The sequence below is a fragment of the Oxyura jamaicensis genome, chromosome Z, assembly GCF_011077185.1.
Source record: "Oxyura jamaicensis isolate SHBP4307 breed ruddy duck chromosome Z, BPBGC_Ojam_1.0, whole genome shotgun sequence".
NCBI classification, from domain to species: Eukaryota; Metazoa; Chordata; class Aves; order Anseriformes; family Anatidae; genus Oxyura; species Oxyura jamaicensis.
In genome coordinates this window covers 5474365-5494542 of record NC_048926.1, presented here as the reverse complement: position 1 = coordinate 5494542, position 20178 = coordinate 5474365, and the positions used below count along the sequence as shown (strand labels likewise).

Genomic DNA, 20178 nt, shown 5'->3' with positions numbered 1-20178 from the left:
ATCACTTGTGAAATGCACTAACTTCTGGTTGAACATTTTTGATAGTTTTCTGCCACTTTTGGTTCCCCACCTTTGGCTTGTTTCATTATACACCTATTAGTTACATAGAAGAGGATCCATCTTCCATTCTATGCTCTTAAAATGTCTTTTGAAGTCAGAGATGGTTTTGACTGTCCTGATTCTGAATGCTTACTCTTTTCCACCTAATCTATAATCCTGTGCTACAGAATAATAATCAGAGGTGAATGGCTACTTTGTGGTGCTCTTGGTTATCACATGGCAGCTTTTGTAGGACTATTCAAAGAATCATTTTTGTTTTATTTATGAAATTTTATTTTTTTGAAACACTTACTGCATGTGAAATTATTAACCAATACTCTTGATTTTAATTGCTTTTGCTTTGAGGGAAGTGACTCGGTCAGTTGCAATAGATAAAATTCATGTAGGTAATCGATCCTTTTCAATCAATTTTATTCAGAGAAACAACAAACAAATTGTTCTTCACAAACAGCAATGTAAAAAGGCATTTTTTTCTTTTACTAAATAGATTAAGAAAGTAATTGTTTAAGATGACTTGCCTCTAGCATTTCTTCAATGTTTATCCTGTAATTGTCTCTTTTTGATCTGGTCAGTTGCAATTTGTTTTGTTGTGACCTTTTGCACAGCATTTTTACATTGGTTGAAATTGCATGCATGCAAACAAAATTTGAATCCTTCTGTCCTTTCCTCTTCAGTTGCGTGAGGGATGGGGTGGTGTGCAGGGGAAGAATGTATCCTTTGTACTTCTTGTTTCTTTTTTCTTCTCTAAAGAGTGGAGAACATGAGGTTGTTTTTGTTGTTTTTTCTTTTGTTTAAACATACCTAGATCACAGTTCTGGTAACTGGAAATGACATGGTCTAACTGAGTCCTAGACAGTAGGTAACTGCTTTTAGAAATATTTTAGAATTGCTTCTTTACTGCCAAATTTGAGGAATATAAAGAGACTTCTGATTCATGCTGTTTGTAAAGGCTTATCCTAAACCTTTTTCTAACTGAAACTTATATCAGTATCATCTGATCTTATTCATGTTTAGTTCATATATAGTTAATAATGCAGTAAATAAGGAATTCTATCTTAGGAATCCACTGTAGCAAGGTGTTAATGTGAACATTGCTGTGAACCAGCTTAGTGGAATAAATTTCCTTTTCCAGAGTGCCTTAATGCCTGCTCAGTTATTCTTCAAAACAGAAGATGGAGGTAAATACCCTGTAATTTTTAAGCATGGTGATGACTTACGTCAAGATCAACTTATTCTTCAGATTATTTCACTCATGGATAAGGTGAGAATTACTTACCCATGTTGTTGTTGTTCTAACTTCTTAATACTCCTGGTGAAGAGCAAGGCTGGTAGAAACTGTTCACGTGGCTAACATGGCTATTGATGTTGCTAACGTATTCCTGCGTTTTCAGACCACACTTGGCTTTTTTCTTTATAGACAGACATAGATTCTGCATTGATGCAAAAAAAAAAAAAAAAAGTTTGGCAAACTGGCTTTTGCACATCACTAACTTCAGTGAAGAACTGCATAGATCAGTGTCTCCTTTTTTTTTTAATAGCTGTTTGTTTCACTTTTTTTTCCTTCTCCCCACTGCCAGCTGTTAAGAAAAGAGAATCTGGATTTGAAGCTGACACCTTATAAAGTGCTAGCAACTAGTACAAAACACGGTATGAATACTTTTGTTTTCTAAAAGTTGGGAAGAATTTTCTCCCTCAGTTCTTAGACTGTTGTGACATAGTATTTTCATGACATATCTTTTGTTTAAGACAGCACTCTAAAGAGCTTGTGTAAGAAAATCCTGTCCCACTATAAGTTACGGAAGTAAACAAGTTGAGTGGCTGTGGTGACTCAAATAAAAAACAAGTTGAGTGGCTACAGGTGACTCAAATATCTTCATAAAAGAAACCTGTTATTAACTTCTGAAATGTGTGACAGTCATTTAGACTATTCACAGCATTATCTTTGGTGCAAGCTTGTTGTGTGATCTTGGGCAAATCGTGTGAACACTCTTACTGATCTTTGCATGAAGATGGGGGGGGGGAAAGACCAAAACAAAATGAAACTTAACTATGCTTTAGATGCATTGTGGATAAACAATTAGAAAATGACTGGTTTATTTCCTTTTTCATGAACATTTGGACAACTTGCAGTTACAACTGGTTGTTAAAGAACTACTGATTTGGGGGAAAAATTGGGGATTTTTTTTTTTTTACTATAGAGAAGCAGTTTAATGAAAGCATGTGTTAGTGGTGCCCTTTAATACAGATGCTTTATGGAGTAACTTCAAACTTGTATGCACTGGAGACTTTTTTGGTTTGTATCACAGGTTTCATGCAGTTTATTCAGTCAGTGCCAGTTGCAGAAGTTCTTGCTACTGAGGAAAGTATACAGGTATGTGTATAGTCTTAAGTCTTCTACTGATAACACAGTGCGAATTGCAGCCTTAAATCTCACACATCAGTCTTTACAGACTCTCAGCTGATCTTTACCTACTGTTTAGAAGACAGATTCAAACTTGAAACACATCAGATTTATCGCTTTAGAAGACACTTAAATCACCTCATGAGTGTCTTATTACCTAACAGTAATACCATTGAAATAAAGTGTAGCTCAGTTTATGATACTGAGGTTCTGGCTTTCCCCTGGGAAACTTAGGATAAAAGGAAATTCTTGGTCGGGAGAAGAGACTGACCCTACCCTGCCTACAGACTCCTTTGAGGTAGTTGTAGAGCATGGTAAGGTCTCCCATGAACCTCCTCCTCTCCAGGCTAAACAACCCCAGGTCCCTCAGCCACTCCTCATAAGCCTTGTTCCCTAGACCCCTCACCTGCTTCATTGCCCTTCTTTGGACGTGCTCCAACACCTCAACATCCTTCTTGTAGTTAGGGGCCCAAAACTGAACACACTTCTCGAGGTGAAGCCTCACCAGCTCTAAGTACAGAGGGACAATCACATGTCCTGTTTTGCTGGCCACTCTATTTCGGATATAAACCAGGATGCTGTTTGTTTCTTAGCCAGCGTACAGATCTGCAGGAAAGAAAAAAATGTTTTGTTGTTTGAATGTTATTTAACTTACATTAATAATACTGAGACTTCATTTTTGTGTTTTTGAGGGTTTGTGTTCCACTCTGCACAGCTTGCCATTTGGATTATCTGAAGTTGTTTTTTAACATAGTGTCCACAGTTTTGGAGCACTGGAACTAGAATTTTCTGCCACGCTATTAAACAGTTAAAATTTTTTGTTCCATATCGCTTTTATGGATTTCATTTTGAAGAATTATAGAGTATCCAAAGGGAAGGGATCCACAAATATCATTGAGTCCAGCTCCTAACTCTGTATATGGCAACAGAATCTTTCTACTTTCAGCTTCTTGAACGTGTCTTTGAAGTGCTGGTTCCTGTGTAAACAAAGGCAAATAAAGCTTTTTCCATTTATATCAAGGCTGTTTTTCATGCAAATCTTTCTTAAATACTCAGTAGGTACCTTCTTTCAGCTCCTCTTCATTTTGTGATATTCCTTTCAGTGTTTCATTAGGGCAGTTATTTGTTGTGTAGATCCATCGAAAGCACCTCTTCCAGTACTTGCTTAGCTTTTGTGCCTTTACTTTCATTTAGTGGAATCATCTTACCTTTAGGCTTGGATATAATTTACACATCTCTTTATCTTGGTCAAGAAAAATAGTCTTTTTAAGTAGTGGGAAGGACTGTTTTGGCCTCATCCATGTACCATTTGGTGATTTAGATCTTCCTTTTAAACTCAGTTGTGTTGAAGAATATAGAGGCATATCATGCCTAACCTTGTAAGTTAGAATGTGTGTTCCAAACATAGTTATTGACCTGAACTTAATCCTTTATGGTTTTTGTAATCTCACACAAACCTGTTCCTGTGGAAGTATTTTTGTATTCTTATTTATTAATAAGTAACTCTTGAATGCATTGTTAATCTTCTGAGGCTGTTTTAAATAACTACATTTCAACTTGAATTTCAGATCTTTTTCTGCTGAATGTAAGAATATGATGATTAAGACAATATAAAGATAGCAATATAGAAGTAAATTAGATCCACTGGGTTTGTTGGGGATGATTCTTAGTTTAACAGTTTACACTACTGGGCATTTGTGGTCTTGTTTTAAATCTTTGATTACTAGCTATAAGAATCAAATTTGAGATCATGTGGAGTAACTAAACATGTTGATGACTTTCCCTCCAGAACTTCTTCAGAAAGCACGCACCTAGTGAGACTGGGCCTCATGGAATAAGTGCAGAGGTGATGGACACGTATGTTAAGAGCTGTGGTAAGTTGAACTCCTGCAACTGATAACTTCAGATATGAAGTATAAAGGATGGGATCAGCGAGCTATTGAGATGCTTCAGATTACCTGTACCTGCATAGTTCCTTACCTACGGTCAGAATACCTGTTGAAGATCTTAGTAATGTCGCCAGTGAGCTCTAATGGTTATTCAGCAGGCCAGTCGTGTTCAGTGTCAGCATTAGGGTAGGATTGAATTGATCAAGATTCTACTGAGTATCAGACATTTCTCAATTGATTGTAATAGCAATTTGTGTTTGATATTTAGATGGCTGTATGTGTACTTTGTGTATTGATCTGGAGATGAATCCTTCTTGTTATTACTATTAAATTTTCATTTCTAAATGTCAGATTCTAATAAGTGAAAAGCTAATTTTTAATTTATCATGACTGCAAAAATGTACCAGTTCAGCTTTCTTGTAGGTTTCAGTGTGGAATTAGAGGTCATAATTTTTCCTGGTCATTAGCATCAGTGCGTAGATCTTTGTGACGGAACATGAGGAACATGAGAGCTAGGATTTTTTCTATTTAGTGCCTTTTGTGAGCATTGTAAAATTTTTCTGCTTATGTTTCCCCTTGTGCTCAAGGAGTCTTCATAGCCCTTGAAAGGGAATGGCATTGTCTAGTGAAAAGAATAGTTTTGAGTCAGACATGTGATACACTATGTCTTTCCTCAGACCTCTTTCCTTCTCCTTGAAGGGGATTAGAAGTTAAGTATGCCCTTCTTTCTAGCAAAAAAAAATCCTACCTTTGTTTCCTCCACGTCATGAGCTGGGATATTCATAATCTGGGAAGATGTAAAGTAATGAATCATCAGTATTTGAAGTAGAAAAGTTCAATTCGTTTTTTTTTTTAAAGTCATCTTTTCCTTGGAGGTTGTGTTGAACTTACTTCTTACTCCATTTGATAAAAATAAAATGTGGTAGTGTAGTTGTTGTTCAGTAAACTGATGCTGATGTTAAAACATTGCATTTGCTGTACATTAAATTAAAAAGCTTTTTCTTATCAAAAAAGTCATTCAGTTGTTGATGTACTGTATCTTCTGTTTTCCTATTCTTTCTGATGGTGCAGTCCTTAAAACTTAGTTAAACCTTTCTGGTTAGTGGGTGAAAGAAATATAACAGTTTGCATTAGTTGTAACTTATCACTTTCTTCCTTACTGCTTAGCTTGTAAATACTCATGACATACCCATTCAAATTCACATCAATGTCTAATGCTTGTTCATGGGTTTTGTAAGTATCTGAATTCCAAATGTGTACACTTATTTTGCTCAAGATACCTCATCTTACAGTGAAGTATCTTAATCATAATATTGAACAGAAGTGTTTTTTATATACCTGTTAGGTGTATAATAGAGTAGTAAAAGCTGAATCTAGGCAGTACAGAATACATTTCAGAGTTTTGATTTATTACTTCGTATTCTTCATACTGCTGATAATCTTGATTATTCATTCCCACCTTCCCAGCCTCTGTGGCATACTTATTACTTGTGAACATGAATTAAGATAACATTATATTATGTTGTTAATTGTGTGGAACTTGTTGCTCTCTAGGAAAGCTACTTGTATTGATGTTTACAATTTACTTGTTACAGCTGGTTATTGTGTAATTACTTACATCCTTGGAGTCGGAGACAGACATCTGGATAATCTTTTGCTAACAAAAACAGGTAATTCTTTTTAGCAGTATAATTTTATAACAGCAGTTGTTTAATTTCAGTAACGTTCAAATGTGTTGGCTCCATTTCGCTTGCAGATACAGCCCATTGAGTACTGTAGAATATTCTTATGTTCTAAATGTAAAGGTATATTGACTCATCTGAGGTAATATTTGATTCAGTGAATCAAAGCTTAGATTTAAACTGTTAGTAGTGTGAAGTGGTAGTTGAAGAATAAGAAAGCAAGTAGATAAAGTGCACTGTACTCAAATCAGGCAAGAGATAACATAACCAATATGTGGTATTGATGTCAGTGTAACAGCCATTTATGCATCTATAGGTAATTAATGTCCTAAATTTACCTAAACTCAGGAATGTTTATAAGTACTAGATTTTTGTGTAGGTTTCACTTTTTAAGTCTTGTGTTCTACTGTCACACTTTTTATACACATGAAAGCTAGACCTGTAAGTTATTTTTGTTAAACACAAAAGTGTTTCTTGAGTGGTGCTGACCTTTTTTGAAAGTAATATCGGCATACTACGGGGTAAAATTTGACTGCCTTTCCTTAAGATCATGAAACCTGTCGCTGTCATCTTAAACTTTGGTAAAAATCATACTTACTGTTTTTTTTCAGAACTTGTTGAAAGCTGAAAAAAGGATGCTGTAATAAGTATTTGTAAAGTAACTCTGAGTCCAAGTATCCTAATTGTTCTTTATCAAGCAGTTTTCTAAATTGTTGCATTCCTATTTAGTACGTTTTCTAAAATGCTATCAGAAAGCAATTTGAAGATCTATTTAGTGGATTCTGGCTGTATTTTAATAACTTTATATACATTGTTCAAAATACAGTAGATATTTAGACAAGTATTGTTAGTAGTCCTATGGAATTGGGTATAATCTTGATGACTTCAGTGAGATCCTTGCTAATTCCTGTCTCAGATTGGACTCTCTTTTAACAAAATAGATTGTGAGCTTTCTAGGTCTGCGTGTTTTTCTAAAAACTTATAAATATGATGCATCCCAAAACTGGGAATGCCACATAAGACCTGTCAGAGCAAGGTTCACTTCATCACTTTCTCCTACTTAAGTATTTTGTGTTTTTGATTACACCAAACCACAATACAACAAAAATCCAAGTGTTTCATGAGCCTGATGGTCTAGACTGTTCTGCTCAAGCAGAATTATTTTATATTTTTCTCCAGCTTTCTGTAAAATAATAGGAACCAGACAGAGTGCTCCACTTATTACAAATTCATGGTTGAAGGACTGAAAATAGTAAAGGTTGCCATTTAGTTAAATATCCTTTGTAGCAACCCCTATGTATCTCGAAAGTTCAAAATAGCAGCTGTTTTGATTCTCCCTCCCTACCTTGTTTAATGTTTTAATGACACTTTTGTTGCATTATGTGTATTAAAATGGACCAGGTAGAATAAATAATTATAGTAATTCTAAATCAATAACTGAGTTTAAAAAATATTTTAATACATTTTTCTAACTAAAATAACTCAGCAATTCAGGAGGAATTCTGTGCGTATTTGAAGTTGAATACTGTGCTTTTTGTGTTTTTTTTAAGTATAAAAAAAATTTAATTTGAAGTTAAGCATTTCATTTTTCAGAGGGTGGGGGAGGTTTAAACAAAAACAAAACACGAAGGCAGTAAAAACAACAAAAAAAAAATGCTCAATCTATAAGGAAACTGTTTTCCTCAAAAGCATCTTAATTACAAGTGACAATGAAACCATTTAGACAATTAGCGTATATTTTCTCATAGCTTTTTGTTTATGATATACTTAGCATTTAGAGATGTTTGTTTTCCTGAGGAGTGAAATAAAAGTGCTGGATATCTTAGATTATTTTGCAGGTGGAATTCTAGCTGACTTAGCTTCATTTATCAGCTCATCTTCTAGGATTCCTCTAACTCTTAGCAAATATTTTGGATACTTTTAAAAAAAATATTTTGGCATGCTTACATTTGAACTGCAGCTTCTCATAGGTGTTATGATACCTTGAATGCCTTTATTCTCCTCATGAAGAAAAGTTAAAAGTTGTGTTTACAATACAGTAAAGCATTTCTTGAAGGAGAAAAGTGTAAATAAAAAAAAATCTTATTTGGAGAAAAGAGAAACATCGGTATAATGTTTTGTTAGTTTGCAGTAGGCCTGAAGTATGTATTAATGTGAGTCAGCATACTATATAAGAGATAAGTGAAAAGTAAAGATTGGGCCTTGATTAAGGTGGAAGATCTTGATCTAAGGTCATGGGAGAACAAACAACTAAAGCAAATGTATTTCCCCTTATCTGCTTGGGATTGTCCAAATGGATGCTTAAAAATCTCTCTTGAGAGGTCCCTATCACTTGTCAAAAGTGTTGATATAAAGCATTTTCTATAGCAGGCACTGTTTGGATGCTCAGAGTTGTTAATTTGGGGTAATGCGTTGTGTTTAAAAAGTAACCACACCATAGGGTAGTTTGGCACTGTTGAAGAGTTTAAACAGAACAGCAGAGGGCAGCACACATCCACAGTAAATTCTAAGTCTGAAATTCTTTTCATCTGCTACCTACGTTCTGTAACAAAGCAGGACAGGTTTATGTTGGTCATATTTTAAGAGACTTTGTTAAGCTACCAGGAGAAATTCTTACATTTCAAACACTGCATAGACATGCTACCAAGGTTTCTGTTTCTTGCTACTGAAAATCTCATTCAGTTATGATGAAAATTTAACTTATCTAGAGGAATATAAGCTAGAAATAACTTCATAAATTATAAGATTCATATACAGTCATTTCTTAACTACACTTAAAAAATTGAAGTTTCTAAGAGTAAAAGACAGTTCCAGTTTGGGGTTCACATACTTTTTTGTTTAATATGACAAAGTTTATCAGTACATTTTTTGTATCTACCTGTCTGCCTGAGTTTCAGTTTGGTGGATGTATCTACATGTGTTGGACTCATTCCAATAAAATCGTTGCATCATCTTTTATTATGTAGGTGGCTAAGTTTATAACAGATATGGTATAATTTAAATATAAGCAACAGATACTGAAGTTCATAAAAACAAATTGTTCCCCACTCAAACTCTTTTGCACTGAGGGGTGAAAATGTCTGTCACCTAGTTGAAAACATTTACATCATCTTTCATGAGTCCTTGCCTCTGATTCTAGAAATACGATGGCTTGTTTATGTCAACTTTAGATTTCTTTAGATCCTTTAGATTTCTCTGTGCAATACCCATTTCTGTGATTACCTCCTAAAGAATATATATTTACCTGTTGAACTGCTGATTTTTTTTTTTTCCTCTTAAAGGTATCTTGAACAGTATTCTCTATTTAACAACATATACATGGTATCTTCTCTGTATGCAGGCATAGCATAAGGATATATTTTGATAAAGGACAGCTTAGGGGAAGGATATTAAAATGCTTAGCACAAGCTGTGCCCTTATCCCTTATATGGATGATGATAATAAAGTTTATCTACAGCTATTGCTTTTCTGCCACCATATTGAGTTGAAAATCTGTATCCTAAATAAGTTCTTAACAGCTCATACTATTATAAAACAGTGCAAAAATAGGAGAAAAAAAGTTAGAAGATGTGATGATTACTGATGACAAATTATGCATTTTGGTATTTTTTTCATTATGGCATTGCTTTATTAGTAAAGGAGAGGTTTTGATGGTGACATCAGAAGTTGCTGGGAAAGCCAGGAAATCACCCTATCTCCCCACCTGTTTCCATCACAGGTGTTTTTATCCTGTTCATATTTAAAATAGGAATTCAGTTAAAGTAGTCACTAAATGGTATTTTTTTCTGCATGAGCCAGGTTAAAATAACAATGACAGCTGTTTACAGAAAGTACACTGAAATTCAGAACTTGATTTTTCTTTTCCCAGTAGTGGGAACAGATAATTTTGGAAAAACTTGAGGCTTGCTTGCTTGTTAAAATAGAATAAGACCGGTGGCAGTTTCAATAGTTGCGTCTAATTTGCTTTGCCTTTCATTTAAGGATTTTGGAGTTCTGTGCAGGTTGTTAGTAGCTTTTCCTAATAGTACTCCAGTGAAATAAAATAATTTCTATGCTGCTATATAGGAACTTTCTCCTGCATTAGAGTCTAGATATTAGCAGTAAGCAATGGAAAAAACAGCCTTCCCAGCTGCAGTCCAATTTTTTTATTGGCTACTGTAAGCACCAGATATCAATTTTTAGTCTCCAAAAGTTCATATTTCACTTAATCAAAGTTCTCTTCAGTCTTAAGGCTAGAAGGAACTAATACTGACTTTCAGATCTCTTATGGCCTGACTGCTGGTCAGGGGATCTTTACATGTTTTCCATTCCCTTGAGCTCCCCAAGGGCCTCTCCTCCATTTTTCTACCAGACACCTGGTTTTCTAACATACAGAAAAGATAGTCAACCTCATCAAATTTAAAAAAAAAAAAAAAAAAAAAAAAAAAGTTTAAAATATACAACTATATCAGCTCTTAAGTATTGAACTAAATCTTGTGTCTGCGCACTTCTTAATTGCATATTTCTGGAAATATCCTCTTTTAATCAGTAAATGCCTTCTTTCTTGCTTTTTATTTCTGAGTTTTTGCAGTAAAAATAAAAATAAAAATCCTTGAGCAGGGGAGTGGAGGATGGTTAGGCCACTATTTTTTTAAGATCTGAGTTTACTCAAAGTTGTTCCATAGTCTTTCCCACTTCTGAAAGGGTGCTAATGTTGCCTTTAAGACTTCTGATGAGTGAGAAATTTTCAAGCTTAAAAATGTTTGTCCAAAGCTGTGTAACTTCACTATATGTAGGTACCTACATACAGTCCTGCTTTGAACCTCAAAATATGGCAGGAATTTTGGGCGTACTTCTCTCTCATGGCATATCCTAAATCCATATGTGGTGTCAAGTGCTTAAACTCCTGTATTTTTTAAAGGAACTCAAGTTTCTGAAGAGCTGTCTGAAGCTTTCAGTATCTATATACTAGAAATATGTAGCCTTTATATCTAGATGTACAGAAATGGAAGTGACTCAGGATCAAATGCTTCACCCAGTTTCTTATTTTTTTTTTTTTTAAATCATGCATGATAGGTAGGGGGTTGGGATTTAGAACTTATTCAGGAACAGTAGTAAATCAGTATTTGTAATCTAGTTTTGTCTTTAATTATAAGCATGGCTAATAATTTAGCCTTCTCAAATTAAGATATGATAACTCAGAGAAGGGATTAGAAGCCAGAGTAAAAACATGATGATATAACGTTGAGGTGTACATGTGTTATGGCACTGACCATAACTTAAAGGAGGGAAATGTTTGATTTTTAAAACATGGAATTTAAAAGCATTTAGAAAAAGCAATGTGTTGCACAGATTTCACAACCAGTCTAATACTGGGTGGATTGATAATAACTGTATATAAATACATGTTGTATGAAATGATGTGATATGAAATAGTGAGGGGGACCAGAGCCCTGGTACAGGCTACCCAGAGAGGTTGTGGAGTCTTCATTCCTTGACATATTAAGAAGTCATCTGGACATGGTCCTGGGCAGGCAGCTCTAGGTGGACCTGCAGTAGAATTGGACCACATGTCCTCGAGAAGATCTTTTCCAACCCTAACCATTCTGTGAAATAAAATTGTAACAGTAATCCTCTAAATTCAGATGAGAAAAGTTGGTTGGTAAGAAACCATCTATGTAACTTTAAAGAACCTTCAGTTGAAGATGTCATAAATTCTGTTGTGTGACATTTCAGAATTAAAAAATCTCACTCAATAGTTGCCTAGATGTGATGCTTATTCTCCTGTAGATTGTTTTCCAGATGTGATTGCTAGCCAAGATTATTTTTTTTTTTAAAAAAAAAGTCACATCTGAGGCTGACAAATCTTGATTGAGTAGTGTTTTTGAGGAGATGCACTCTTGAAGACAGGTCACGATTAAGCTGACAAACTAAGTTGCTGGCAGCTTTTGCATCAGGCGTTGCAGGTATGTAACAGGAATGACGTCTATGTTGAGTACGCTACTCACAATGAAAGTCACTTCTCACAGAATAAAACTTCTAATTAAATACCTGTTCTGTCCTCTTAAACTTATTGTACCAATTGTACTAGATCAAAGCAATTGTGGTGGTTTTTCTCAGCAGGGTGGCGGAGCTCCACCTCAGCTGCTCTCTCACTCCCCACTTCTCAAAGGGAAAGGGGTAGAAAATATGATGCAAAGGGCTTGAGGGTTGAGATAAGGACAGGGATATTGCTCAACAATTACAATGACAGGCAAATCAGACTCAGTAGGTAAGATTTGGTAAGATTTATTGGCTGTTACTAACAAGCTAGAGAAGTGAGAAACAAAGGAAAGAAACCAAAAAACGCCTTCCCCCCCACCCAACCTGTTCCACCTCCTCCCCCTAAATGGCGTGGGGGAACTGGGGCTGCGGTCAGTCTATAGCGCTTCATCTCTGCCACTCCTCCCTCATTCTCTGCCTGTGCTCCACGTTGGGTCCGTCCTGTGGGTTGCAGTCCTTGCCAAACTGATCCTGCATGGGCTTCCCACAGGCAGGAGTTCTTCAAGAACTGCTCCAGTGTGGTGGTTTTACCATGCAAGGCTGTTGAACACCACGACCGCTCTCTCACTCCCCCTCCTCAGATGAGGAGGGGAAGAAGTAAAGGAAAGAACAACTCACGCGTTGAGATAAGGATGATTTAATTAAAAAGGGGAAATATATATATATATGTATATATTATTAAGGAAATATTATTAATTAAACAATTCAACTAAAGGGAAAGGGGAAGAGGGAGGGGGAAAGGGAATAACTAAACAAAACAAGTAAAGGCCACGTGGAAGTGCAGAGGAAAGAAATTAATCTCTACTTCCCACAAATGAGCGATGCTTGACCACGTCCTTGAAGCAGGGCCTCAACGCATGTAGCCGGTGTTTGGGAGGAGGACAGATGTTTTCACAACGAGAGCCCACCCCTCCCCTCTTCTTCCTTTTTCCACCTTTTATTGCTGAGTGTGACATCATATGGTATGGAATATCCCTTGGGTTGGGTTAGGTCAGCTGCCCTGGGGATGTTTCTTTCTCACTTTTTGCCCACCCCCTAGGAGGGTCAGAGAGAGTCCTGATGCTGTGCCAGCACTTCTCAGCAGCAGACACAACACTGGTGTGATACCACTGCTGTTCTAGCTACAAGTGCAGAGCGCAGCACTGTATGGGCTGCTGCAGGGAAAGTTAACATCCCAGCCAGACCCAGTACATCCAGGTATGGGTCTGAACCATGGGTCCATCCATCAGGAGCAAACTGCTCCAGCACAGGTCCCCCATGGGCAGAAGCATCCCCCTGCTCCTGCGTGGGCTCCTCTCCACGGGCTGCAGCTCTGTCCCAGGGCCTGCTCCTGCGGGGGCTCTCTATGGGCCTCAGCCTCCTCCAGGCCACATCCACCTGCTCCACCAGGAGCTCCTCCACAGGCTGCAGCGTGGAGATCTGCTCCACGTGGGACCCATGGGCTGCAGGGGGACAGCCTGCTCCACCGGGGGCCTCTCCACAGGCTGCAGGGGAATTGCTTCTGTGTGCCTGGAGTACCACTTCCCGCTCCTCCTTCACTGACCTTGGCACCTGCAGGGCTGTTTCTCACTCCTCTCACTCTCCCAGCATTTTTTTTCGCCTCTTTCTTAAATATGCTCTGAGAAGCGCAAACAAAATCACTTACTGACTCTGCTCTGGCCAGCAGGGGGGCCCTTTACTAACATGGGGCAGCTTCTAGATTCCTCTCACAGAAGCCATCCTTATGGCCCCCTGCTACCAAAACCTTGCCACGTAAACCCGCTACAGTGACATTTTTGTTTAAGCTCACACAAAGCTGCTGTTCTAGATTATGTACAGCTGGAGAGTTCAAGTTCCTATTTTTGTCCTTCTCTTCCTGCTGCTATTTAATATTTTAGCAGGTTTTGGTTGTCTGCACTTTTTTTGTCTTGGTTTCTGATTTATTTTTTTGTTGTATCTTTACTTGATACATTCTCTGCTGTCTGCATAATACAAGGAACTAGCATCTCCCACACACTGTATTTTCATAACATGTTTTTGTACAGGTCATCTTAATAAGATTTAACAGGTGATATTTTCCATAGGATGCCATGGGAAAAAACACAATCCTCAACGTCATCAACTTGGGATGAAAAAATGCTAAAAATATTCAAAAATGCAGCTGAGCTATCTCAATCATTAAACATCTTGAAAGTGAGATGCTGGTCATCATGCCCTGATACAAATTTTGCTTTGGATGATCACTTGAGATACTTGCAACCTTTTATCTTAGTATTAAAAAATTCAAGTCATTAAATTTATTATCTTGATAAGTTTATTATTTATTAACATTAATAATGTAAATTCTACCTAATTTTCAATATTATATTATACCATCAATTTAATTAGTCCAAAATGGGATTGCTCTTCATTTGTTCCAATTTTAGTTACGTCCTCAAGGACAACGTAGTTCAAGCTTCTTTGTAGAAAGCCCTGAAACAGCAGTGTTCCCTCCAGCTGGCTGGTCAGTCTTTTCTTTAGCATAGTAGCAGCTTCAGGCTAATACCAAGGGAGCATTCTGTCTTTATTTTGTAATTTGGTATGGTGGTTTAATTGATCTTGAGCTGTCCAAATGAAAATGAATTCTATGTGTGTTTAGTACATGGATTTGAAAAATACTAAATGTATTTACTGTATTGAAGTGTTTGACATATGTTTTGAGTCAGCCTAAAAATCTGCTGAATTTTGAAGTATAACTAGGGAAGCTGTAATGTTAAGTGCAGATAGCCTCACCTTATAATTTGCTTACTCATTTTTAGGACTGAGATACAAAAAAGTATTTGCTAACTAATGTATGTGAATGTATGTCACTCAGGTATGAACGTTCTAGAATGATTTAGATACATTTTAGTTACCAGGCTACATTATTAATTAGTACCTATTATTCTTTAGAGCAAACTAGGAAAAAAAAAAAAAAAAACAGCCACAAAAGTTAGTGTTTTATTCAAATGTTCTCCTTTTGATTCTTCACGATGACGACTTTGAATAAGTTACAGACCCCTCGCCAAACTTTTTAATTAAACACCTTTATAATCTAATCTGTCTGTATATATCAATGTCTACTTCAAAATACCTTGTTAACAAAAATGAACTCTAATAGTAACCAGTAACAGCTTGAAAAAACTATTGAAGCAAATTATTTAGCACAATTAGATATGCAAAAAGCAATGATTGTATTTATGAACTAGTGAATACTTAATCTGCTTATTAAGCATCCTTGTGATCTCCCTTAGAAAATTGACATTGATGGAGTTTGTTTCTTGGCTTGAAGAGTGCTTACGACAGATTTCAAGCAAGCTTCTCCAATGATAGAACATCTATTATTCAATGAAATGGACAGAGGGATGACTAATTGAAAAACACTATGTTCCACTTTTTTTCCAAGAGTGATGAGCGTCTGGACTTATGAAAATATTAAAATGAATATAGACACTGCAAGTTAAAACACCCGCAGGCAAACAAATCTCTGTTCATAATGCAGTTCAGTTCTGTAATGCTGAAGCAAGACTTTGTATGTTCTGTGGTATCTGAGATAGGTCATACTAATCATTTTCTAGTTATTATTTAAAAGTTTCTCCTTTTTTTTTTTTATATCCGCATTTCATTTTATCCACATTTCATTTTCTTCTATGAATTAGTCATCAAAAAATAAATTTATTAATGTTACTACAGAGCTCTGCTCTGGATGCAAAACTCAACTTACCTAACATTTCAAATTCACGTCTCCTGTTTGTGCTTAATTTCCTGATCCTTCTTAATGTGGACTTCAGGAACGTGTTTCATTTGTCTGAAGGCAATCATTTAACAGGCCAGCAGAAGTAGGGAAGTGAATGTCCTCTTGTACACAGCACTGGTGAGACTGCACCTTGAATATTATGTTCAGTTTTGGGCCCCTCACTAGAAGAAGGATATTGAATTGCTCAAGTATGTGCAGAGAAGTGCAGTGAAGCTGCTGAAGGGACAAGAATACAAGACTGAGGAGTGACTGAGGGAATTGGGCTTGTTTAGTTTGGAGAGCAGGAGGTGTAGGGAAGACCTCATCACTCTCTGCGACCTACCTGAAAGGAGGTTGCATCAACGGGGGTGTCTCTTTTCTCAGGTGACAAGTGGTAAGATATGAGGAAACAGTCACAGGTTGAGCCAGGGGAGAGATATCAGGAAGAATTTCTGTCATGGAGAGGGTGGCCAAGAATTGGAACAGGTTGCCCATGGAAGTGATGGAGTTCCCATCCCTGTAGATAAATATTTACGATATGGTCATGATAGTAAGGGACATAGTTAAGTGATGGGACTCAGTAGGGTTAGGTTGATGGTTGGACACAATGATTTAGAAGGTCTTCTCCAGTTCTATGAAATTTCATTTATGTACCTTCTATATAAACATTTTGACATTGGTAGAACTGAATTCTTTTTTAATTCAACTTTAGTATTGTTTAAATTCTGCAATTAAAAAGCATAGTATCAAACTGAAAATTTGATTACAAAACCCTTTCACAAACACGTTTTTGCTCTGTATGGTCAATATTTTCAATTTAATAAGTCAGGAATATTCCTAGAAACTGGCTTCAGAGGGTTTGTGAATTGAACCACTTAGGCTTTTGATGACTGTTTCTTTTTGTATGTTCATATTATACTTAATCTTTAGGTTATGTAAATATTCTAGTGTTTTTTTTTTGTTTTTTTTTTTTTTTTTTAAATTGCTGTTTCAGTTTTTCATTTTGCCCCATGTTGCATCTCACGTGAGATTTGGCACTAGTAAAACGGAACACAGTGAACACGTTCCAATGAAGTTATGGACAATCCAGCAAATACACAAACTCTTTATAGGAACAGAAGTTGCCTTGTGCATTTGAAATGAGATATATGTAAGTTTTTTGTCAAGTTAATGACAGGAACGTTATAACATAGTTGCTCTGAGAAAGGAAAAGTAGAGATCAAGTACTCATGCATTTTTGTACTGGAAAAACTCAACATGCTGAGACTTAAGAGCATTCAAAATACAATTGAAATGGTATTAATGTTCCTTCAAAGTATTTCAGAGGTGTTAAATTTTATCTGTACTCAGATGACTCTTAAAGGATTTTAGGATCATGATTCCTATTTTCCCTTACGTTTATATAACGTATGACTAAAATAACTTATTGCATGCCGGGGCAACCAAGTGGGATACTAGGAAAAAAGCAATATTTGCATTCACGCTTAAATTTTTTAAGAAGTTCTTAAGAAGGAGCAAAGAATTAGTAGTATCTATAACATGACTATGTACTTAAAGTCTATTTAATGTCTACTTATTTTGAACATTGGTTCAGTCTTTATGAATATACTCCGCATGTTTAAAAAGCAAACAAAATCCTTACTTTATGTGTTAGTACTCCAAGTGAATTTGAGATCAGCTTTATTTAAGTCCATAATTTCAAGCTGCTATCTGAAGACATGAATTACAATTGCAAACCTCATAGAAAGTAGTGAATTGTATTTCTTGAGAGCAATCTAGCATCTGCAGGAAATTGTACTTAAAGGTTTATTTATTTCTTGAGTACTTTTGCCATTTGATATGTGAAATACTGAGGTAAATGTTTGCCTTTCATCTGTAGGTAAACTGTTTCACATTGACTTTGGTTATATACTGGGTCGGGACCCTAAGCCGCTACCTCCCCCAATGAAGCTGAATAAGGAGATGGTGGAAGGCATGGGAGGCACACAGAGTGAGCAGTACCAGGAGTTCCGTAAGCAGTGCTACACAGCCTTTCTCCATCTCCGCAGGTAACAAAACTATTTTATTATATTATAGAGCCACAGTAAAACAGAATATTGAATGAATCAGGGAAGATATTCCTGTTGAAATTTCAAAACTTGTGTCTATGTTCAGAATTCAAACAAGAATTTGTACAAAACAAAGGAAGGAAACCACCACAACACTGTTATAATGCGGCGCTTGAATATAATTGCCTTTTAAGTTAAGGTCCTCAGTTTTACTTGTTTAATAACATAGCTTTTTCATAAATTCTGTGGGGCTATTAAGTTGTTTTTTGGATGTGTTTTTGCCCTTAAGCAACTTCTCTGATTACTGGTGATCAAGTAAGTATCCTTTGAACTCGAAATCATTATTCATTTGCTGCTTTACCCTCCTCCAGCTTAGACGAGTGATGATCAAAATCAAATTCTTTGCCTTGAAGATGGTATATATAAGCTTAGTTGGATGCAGGTTCCACAGAACAAATACTAGCTGCTGCATGTGGTAGTCAAGTATGTTAGCAACTTCTGTAGATAGAACAATGGCAGCTAAAGCCTCTTTAGATTTCTGTTTATGGAGGAATTGATCACACTTCTAGATTTGGAAGCAGCTTCATTCCTTTGTAGTGACCATGTAATTTACCATCAGCTTTCTGAGCTGAGTAGCTCATCTTTGTGTTTGAACAGAATGCAGGTAAGCACTCTTGGTGTGTCCTGTGTGTGATTTAGTACATTTTCCCTGGAGATGAAAGAATGTCACTTCAATGTCTAGATCACACAATGTAAACCTTCAAATACATGAAATAAAGCAGAAATATTAAGAGAATGTGAAAAATACCCATGTGAAAAGTACATAGCCAGTGATATGAAATGATACCAGAAAAAAGTCACAGGTAGTTTCTCCCTTATTAAAAGAAGAAAAAGAATACAGCGTTGTTTTGTAGACTTATTAAAAGCATTTCAGTAGAATGAAAAAGCAATGGCATGTTAGTGGCAAAGAATGTATGACTTTAGAGATCAATCAGGAAGGCTAATATATGTTCAGTGTTCTGAATTTTGCTCAAAGCAACTCAGAAATACAGTATTATGAAAATAATTCTTTTTTTGTTGTTTAAACTTTTTTTTTTTTTTCTGTGGACAGGTCTGTTATGTCAATGAAGACTTATCCATTGCATTAACTAGTTCATGTAATGTTTTGCTGCAGAGGTCATATTCAAGTGTGGAGTACAGCAGTCATTTTGGTATAAAACTGAACTGTAAATCAAGATAGCTTCATTTTTAATTCTGGGACTGTAGTTGTAATTATCTCTCCAGTGTTTGTTCAGGTTTATTGGAAATACTTTTAAATGGTTCTGGATAAATATCTTTAAGGCATAGGATAACAGAGGAGGCATAGGATAATATTGGTATTACAATAACTATTAGTTTAAGCAGCTAGAATTAAAAATGATCAAGATTACTTGTTTATTGAGGCAGGAAAAAAAAATAAATATGGAGGAACGTCTTAGCTCTAACAGTTCTGCACATTGATGCCAACCTGTTCACAGATACTTCTGGCTAAGTACGGTGAAATCATAACCTCTAATTGCTAAGTCAAAATGCAAATTCCCTATTTGTTATCTCTATCAGTTCCTGTTTTATTCTTCATTTCCCTGGAGCACAGACAGTGTTCTGCATGTTTCAAATGCTGAATCTGCTTTTCAGGTTCTTGGTAGAATACTGTTGCAAAGCGAAAACAAAAACAATTTCCAACTTATAAGTGGAAAAAGTTTTGTTCGTAGTTTTAGATGAAAGAAGTTTTGCATATGATCATTGCTGAGGGACTTTTGTGATTGGTGTTTTTTTTTTTTTTTTTTTTCCCCCTCGGGATAGATGGCTTTCCACTTTTTTGAACCCCACTGATCAGTTTTATGTGTTAGTCAGCAGTGATGTAGTGAAGGAGCAGCCCGCGTGTGCTGAATGTGCTGCAGGGCAGGTTGTAGCTGCATCCTCACTTGTGGCATAGCAGCATTTTACATCTTTTTTATACATGTTGAGCTTACTTAAAGATGCTGAAGTCCTATCGTGTGTCAGCTTTCCCTCCCCTTTGAATTCCCAGTTTACAAGTCTTCAGCAGGATCTGTCAGAAAAGAATCTAGAATCAATACCTGAAGATATTTTTCCAACAAAATGTCTAATGTTAGGGTGAATTTGGGTTGTTGGTGGACCAGTTGTGAGCATCTTGACACCCTGTGTCTCATGTGCCAGTATGCACCAGTATGCATACACCCTTGCTTCTGGCTCTTGGTTCTATTTTTTTTTGTCTCTCCCTAGCATACCCTGGTCCTACGTAAGACCCTATTGGGAGTTAGCATCAGTCTCTGCATTCCTGCCC

General features: G+C 36.3%; 1 protein-coding gene across 2 annotated transcripts in view; it reads left to right on the top strand.

The window, feature by feature from the left end:
• PIK3C3 (phosphatidylinositol 3-kinase catalytic subunit type 3) overlaps window positions 1-20178 on the top strand; it is a 70991-nt gene that overhangs the window by 32577 nt on the left and 18236 nt on the right. For both annotated transcript variants that reach the window (XM_035309834.1, XM_035309833.1), the window contains 6 exons: window positions 1193-1321; window positions 1638-1707; window positions 2367-2431; window positions 4251-4335; window positions 5946-6020; window positions 17666-17834. In XM_035309834.1, the coding sequence (XP_035165725.1) occupies window positions 1193-1321; window positions 1638-1707; window positions 2367-2431; window positions 4251-4335; window positions 5946-6020; window positions 17666-17834 (593 nt within the window). The remainder of the gene's footprint in view (window positions 1-1192; window positions 1322-1637; window positions 1708-2366; window positions 2432-4250; window positions 4336-5945; window positions 6021-17665; window positions 17835-20178) is intronic.